Source organism: Pelophylax lessonae (genome assembly GCF_965119305.1).
Source record: "Pelophylax lessonae genome assembly, chromosome: 11".
NCBI classification, from domain to species: Eukaryota; Metazoa; Chordata; class Amphibia; order Anura; family Ranidae; genus Pelophylax; species Pelophylax lessonae.
This window is the reverse complement of record NC_138778.1, coordinates 146,795,269-146,802,404: the sequence shown is the minus strand read 5'-3', so window position 1 is coordinate 146,802,404 and position 7,136 is coordinate 146,795,269. Positions and strand designations below refer to the sequence as shown.

The following is a 7,136-nucleotide window of genomic DNA, read 5'->3' as shown; positions in this document are numbered from 1 at the left end:
CCCCCCCGGGCCGCTCTGATGCCCTGTAAAAAGGATGCACTGCTTCTGTCACAGACATGCCTAAAGGATTCCTGGTGAAGAGAAGTAAAAAGTCCCCACTGCTGACCTACTGAGTGGGAAATGAAGACAAGGACAGAGCACATCCCCCCAGCATAGATGGTGTAAACTGTGTCTGAGCAGAAGGCGCTTCCATGCCCCACTGGAGACTCTCTTCCCCCTGGCAGCCCCAACTTAGCTGTCCCAGCTCCCCCCAACTGCTTCCCGCTGGCCAGGTCGGGAACCCGGATCCAACCAGTGAGTATAAAGTACCTGGAGCGGATCTTTAGCCTAGAATGGGGGTCGGGAGGAGACGAGGAACAGGGAGAGTGGGAGGGGGGCCAAGTTGCTGCACCATGGGCCTCTGGTTTGTACTTGGGCCAAAAGTTGCCAGTCAGCCCCTGATGTCACCAAAACAAAAGGTAAGGGAAATCTTCCAAGAGGGGGAATTCCCTTCACTTTGTAGAGATTTTCTATTACTTCCTTCTGTGTTTCTGTAAAAGGATATGAATTTAAATGTAAGAAATGGAACACAGATGGCAAAAAAACCCTAAAAAACAAAAAAACCCATGATAGTGGTTTATCCCTTCCCTAAGAAAAAGGCCATGATCCTAGAGAGTGGATCTAATATAAGGACAATGAGGTTATGGCGTGAGGAGGAGCTTTTCAGGTCTCCATGCCTTTCCTCATGAAATGAGTTATTCTATTGATTTATCATACAAAAAAACGAAATCTTAGCATACAGCAGGAAAGATTATGACATATATATACAGTATATATAAGGTGGTCATTGTGTCAATAGCCCTCATATAAACTCATTGTGGCGTAGCATTTTGTGGTGTTACCTTACTATCACCCCAATACATGAGTAACAGCCGACCTTTATTGTATTAAACAATCAGGATAAAATGTATTCAGTCATCACAAAGCTGAAAACCACCTTCATTATATTAGAGACTAATGGCCTCCATGAAACCATGATTAGACAGTCTTATAACACAAGGTCAGAGGTCAAAATAATCATGGATGGTTTATTCAGGCTTCTTATTTTTCAGGTACGTGATGTCATGAAACGTAACATAGCACAGGAATGGGGTCACCTGCAGTCAGATGTTTCCTTTTCCATAATGATGATGGATAATGAATATATGGGTCATTAGGAAAATGATATAAATATATACTAGTGGGGGTCACGATATAACATATACTTCAAGAAGGCTGGCCACAGCATGCATTCTGTAGAAGATCCCGAAAGGAAGGCCGATGTTGACAATGGCGATCCACATTGAACTCCCATAGAAAGTCAGCTCTCGGTTATTGTCAAACTCAGGACGGGCACCAAAGGCAGGTATGATCCAGAACTAAGCGAAAAAGGAAACATTTATATTAGCAGAAACTTATGGTATGGTCCAGAACTAAGAGATAAGGAAACATTCATATCCAAGGCAACTCATGGTATGGCCCAGAACTAAGAGGTAAGGAAACATTCGTATTAGAGGCAACCTATGGTATGATTCAGAACTGAGAGATAAGGAAACATTCATATTAGAGGCAACTTATGGTATGGTCCAGAACTAAGAGGTAAGGAAACATTCATATCCAAGGCAACTTATGGTATGGTCCAGAACTAAGAGGTAAGGAAACATTCGTATTAGAGGCAACTTATGGTATGGTCCAGAACTAAGAGGTAAGGAAACATTCGTATTAGAGGCAACTTATGGTATGGTCCAGAACTAAGAGGTGAAGAAGAATTATTATTAGAGGCAACTAATGGTATGATTCAGAACCAAGAGATAAAGAAACATTCATATTCGAGGCAACCCATGGTATGGTCTAGATCACAGGTGTCAAACACAAGGCCCGCGGGCCGAATGTGGCCCCCCAGGCCATTTCATGTGGCCCTCGCACCTCTCCTGCAGCTGCAGCACCCCCTTGTCTCAGTAGTCGGCAGCAGAGAGGAGCGAACTCCTTTGCCAGATCCTGCACTGCTCTGTGCAGCTGCAGAAAGGCTCATCTTTGCCCACCTCCACTTCTCAGCAGTCCGCAGCAGAGAGGAGGGCAGAAATCCCCCTACAGATCCTGCACCTCTCTGTGCAGGCGCAACATCACCTTGCCTTTGCCTCCCCTGGTCTCAGCATTCAGCAGACTCTGAAAGCTGACTCAAGCCCTCCTCTGGTTCTTCTCCCGACCCTGCACTTCTTCCCAGATCCACCCGCATTTTCTTCATGGCAACAGCACAAGGTAAGGTGGTGCATTGTGATGTAAGGAAGGGTGGGTGACTTTTGACTTCTGATGGTGGGGGGGTGCTCTGGACATCTAATCTTACAAATATAACCGGCCCTTTGTTGGCAGCCATAATGCTGATGCGGCCTGCAATGAAATTGAGTTTGACACCCCTGATCTAGAACTAAGAGATAAGGAACAATTCATACTAATTGAATTATGGTATGTGAGTTGTTTTACTGGATTGATTACCCTGACTTTCTTTTCATAAGATCATTTTGGCTATTGGATATAATTGGCTTCAATAAGTTAGCTATGAGTTGGTCTGTTGTTGCACCACCACCCAGTGCCAGCAAAACAGTATTGTCCCCCCCCCCTTTTTTTTTTTCTTTCTTTTTCTTCGTTACAATTTAATGAGATTTTGTATTTGGAAGATTATGTATTGTATTTGGAATTTAACTGAGCACATTCGTAATGTTATGTTATGTTGTTCGTACTTTTGAATGAGAATAATATCGATTTTATTTTTTCTTCCTTGTATGTTTATTCTTTTTGATCAAAGTTAAAATAAAAATATATTAAATAAAAAAACCTATGGTATGGTCCAAAACTAAGAGTTAAAGAAAAATTAATATTAAAAACAACTAATGTTTTTTTTTTTTTTTTTTTATATTAAATTAAAAAAAAAAAAAAAAAATATATATATTAGAGGCAACTCATGGTATGGTCCAGAACTAAGAGATAAGGAAACATTCATAATAGCTACAAGTTATTGTATGATCCAGAACTAAAGCCGGTGATAGACGGCTCGAATCTCGGCCGGTTGGGCAGGACCAGCTGAGATTCTAACCATGTATGGGCAGGCTGATTGTACCCAAGTTGATCAATCTATCAACTTGTAAAATCAGCATGTCAAATTTTTTATCCGATTATTGACAGCGGCTATATCTGCTAGCAATATCCTATGTCCTCCTGTTGACAGGGGACACGGAAGGCATTCCCTCATCAACACTGACTGTGTTGATGGGGAAGTCAAGTGATTTTTTTTCCTGCAAGAAAGTTGCACCGTCTATGGCCAGCTTAACCACTTTAAGACCAGAAGATTTGCCTTCTTTAATGACCAGGCCCTATTTTGCGATTCGGCACTGCGTTACTTTAACTGACAATTGACGTCCTTTTTTTCACACAAACAGAGCTTTCTTTTGGTGGTATTTGATCACCTCTGCAATTTTTATTTTTTGCGCTATAAACAAAAAAAGAGCGACAATTTTGAAAAAAAAACAATATTTTTCACATTTTTTTTATATGACATTCTCAAAAAAATTTTTTAACATTTTTGGCCAATTTGTTTTCTGCTATATATTTTTGGTAAAAAAAAAAATAGCAATAAGTGTATTTTGATTGGTTTGCGCAAAAGTTATTGCGTCTACTAACTACAGGAAAGATTTATGTAATTTTTATTGTTTTTTTTACTAGTAATGACGGCGATCTGCAATTTATTTGTGGGACTGCGACATTGCGGCGGACAGATCGGACCCCTAACTGACATTTTTTACATTTTTGGGGGAGACCAATGACATTACTACAGTAATCAGTGCGAAAAATATGCACTGTTACTGTAATAATGCCGTTGCCAGGGAAGGGGTTAACCCAGGGGTGATCAAGGGGTTAAATGTAAGCCTAGGGGAGTGATTCTAACTGTGGGGGGCGTGGCTTGTAAGATGATCACAGAGGCATGCGATCCTATATAGAAGGATCACATGGCCTCTGTGATCATCCGAGGGAGGACGGATGGCTGTGTTTACATCAGCCGTTCGTCCTTCTCTGTCAGCGGGGAGAGATCGCCGGTCGGACAGGAGTACGGTGCCAGCTCGCCCCCTAGCTCCTCCCAGGCGAGCGCCGTACATGTACGGGGTTTTGCCTGGGAGAGCCAGCCTGCCTCAGTACATCTATGGCGGCTGGTCATCAAGTGGTTAAGAGATTAAGAATTATTCATATTAGAGACAACTTATGGTATAGTCCAGAACTGCGAGATAGAAGACGAAACATATTAGATATGATCCAGAAATAAGAGTGCGATCCAGATCCAGCACTTTATAGTGCAGTAAATTTATTGACAGGTTAACGCACTTACTATTCAGCAGCATAAAAGTAACAGTAAGATCCAAGCCCTGCTGCAGGAACCAGCTGCTGGCATACACTATGACATCAAAAGATCTGCTCCAAAGCCTATCTTGTGACGTCATCATGTACGTCGGCAGCTGGTTTCTGCAGTGGGGCTTGGATTTGTAATCTTACTGCTACTTTTCTGCTGTGGAAGTGCATCGACCTGTCAAATCATTTTATCAGATTTTACTGCACTGTGAAGTTTCTCCTGTCTGATGTCTTAACCGGTCTTCCTGAACTATGATGCGGGATGGAAAAGTCTTATGCTCGGGATGAGGGTGGCAGGGACAACGTTCTAAGCCGGCTGGTGGTACCATTACTCATACAAGCACTCTATTCATCATCACCTGATTGTGAGATTTTTGTATTTGGTAAGCTGCTTTGTGTTGCACTGGAACACTGGAACACCTTTATTATTATCCTTTTGCACAGAGAGCAATTTATCAATACGGCTGAAGTCATATAATCTTTGTATCTGTGTATTTTCACTATTGGATTGCACTGCACAGTATACTGTTTTTGGACATTGTATATGGTATTCTTTCTATACTTGGACTGAGTTATATATTTATTTACGTTGCACGTGGATTCATTTATACATATTCGCACATTTGCAAATTTTCTTTCTTTGAGTTTTTATGAGCTTTATTTTTTTTTTTTTTATGTACACTATATTACCAAAAGTATTGGGACGCCTGCCTTTACACGCACATGAACTTTATTGGCATCCCAGTCTTAGTCCGTAGGGTTCAATATTGAGTTGGCCCACCCTTTGCAGCTATTTTACTAGTAATGGCGGGAAATCAGTGACTTATAGTGGGACTGCGATATTGCGGCAGAAAAGTCAGACACCTAACTGACACTTTTGACACTATTTGGGGACCAGTGACCCTAATAGTGCTAAAAAATATGCAATGTCACTGTACTAATGACACTGGCAGGGAAGGGGTTACCATCAGGGGCGATCAAAGGGTTAAATGTGTTCCTAGGGAGTGCTAACTAACTGTTTACATAGGCTGACCGCCATTCTGCCTGTCTCCCCAACGATGCCCTGCCTTAGTATATGTGCGTAGGGCGGTAATGGATTTTTTTGTGCTGCAAAGCAGCACTTTTGCATCTCTTGTCTAGCCAAGAATAACATTTGTGTTCCCCCCTCTGGGATTTTGTGTCTGTGCACAGATGTGGTGCAGGGCTTCAGGTCCTAATTGAGATTGTAAAGCTGCTAGCTTTAGTAATATAGATAGGGAAGTACAGTATATCATATTTGTTTGTTCCAAACTTTTTTTTCTTTTACATTTCTTCAGTTACTTCCTGGTTTCTTGCCTAGGCAAATGATGTCATACATCCCAGGAGTCTTCAGGAGGGGAAGAAAGGAAGAGGGGTTTTCTCAGCTAAGCACACCTCCTGCCTAGGATTCCAGGTAAATGCTACATTAAATGATCTGCCCTCAAGATGGGGGGGGGTTGCTTTCAATATGAAAAATGAATTACAGTAAAACCTTGGATTGCGAGCATAATTCGTTCCGGAAGCATGCTTGTAATCCAAAGCACTCTTATATCAAAGCAAATTTCCCCATAAGAAATAATGTAAACTCAGATGATTCGTTCCACAACCATTTATTCATAAATCCTTCAGTTTATAGTCCATATAAAAAGATTATAGCATTGCGATAGGTTGTGTAACCATAAAATGTCCATCCACAAATAGCCGCTTCCACAAGGGGATTAGAAGCAAAATCCAGCAGGAGCTACAGAGTATCAAAGAGAAGAGAGGCACCTCTAAGTGTAGCAATATGGTTCCCATTTAATGAAGGTACAACATTTAGCAACTCACATGGTTGATGAATAAAACAGGCACATCTAAGTATGCAGGCATCCAGGGTAAAGCTGTCCACATAGACCATCTTCTGCACCGCCGGCTGCCAGTCTGTAATCCTGACTGGGAAGACCACCCTGCAGTAAAGCGATCTGAAAGCGAGGGACAGCATGGAAGGGATGACGTAGATGAAGGTGAGGAGGATGGTCTATGTGGACAGCTTTACCCCGGATGCCTGCATACTTAGATGTGCCTGTTCCAATCATCAGCCATGTGAGTTGCTAAATGTTGTACCTTCATTAAATTTAACCATTTTGCTACACTTAGAGGCGCCTCTCTTCTCTTTTATACTCAGCTGTGACTTGAGGCTACTTGTATATCAAGACATCGCTTGTATATCAAGTCAAAATTTATTTGAAAATTTTGCTTGTCTTGCAAAGCGCTCTTAAACCAAGTTACTCTCAAACCAAGGTTTTACTGTACGTGTGTTGGGTCGGTGGTGCTCAGATGCAATGAAGATCCGCTTTCAAGTATAACTAAAGAGAAAAACTTTTTTTAAAGTTTTGGACAGAGAGGAGAGGTATCAGACCCCCTTTCATTTTTTGCTGACTGTGTCCCCGTTCTGGAGATTCGCCCTCTCTATTTGTCCTGTTTACCATTATCATTGAAAGTGAAAGTAAAATAAAATCTCAAATTTTGGGTTGTCCCCAGGAAAGGAATAGAGGGAAAATGTTCCAATGGGGACACTAGTTCTGGTAACCTGGGAGTCCCCAAGGAATTCCCTTAAAGTATAACTAAAGGTAAAATTGACCTGTGGGGACCCAAGAGATTTCCTTAATTAACAGGGATTTACCTCTCACTTCCTGTTTGGCTCTGGGACAGGAAGTGAAGAAAAA

General features: G+C 41.7%; 1 protein-coding gene across 1 annotated transcript in view; it reads right to left on the bottom strand.

Moving 5' to 3' along the window:
• Window positions 1–882: 882 nt before the first annotated feature.
• Window positions 883–7,136, bottom strand: part of LOC309567574 (proton channel OTOP2-like) — a 40,090-nt gene continuing 33,836 nt past the window's right edge. The window contains exon 6 of the mRNA XM_082272968.1: window positions 883–1,397. Within this exon, the coding sequence (XP_082129094.1) occupies window positions 1,227–1,397 (171 nt within the window). The 3' untranslated portion in view covers window positions 883–1,226. The remainder of the gene's footprint in view (window positions 1,398–7,136) is intronic.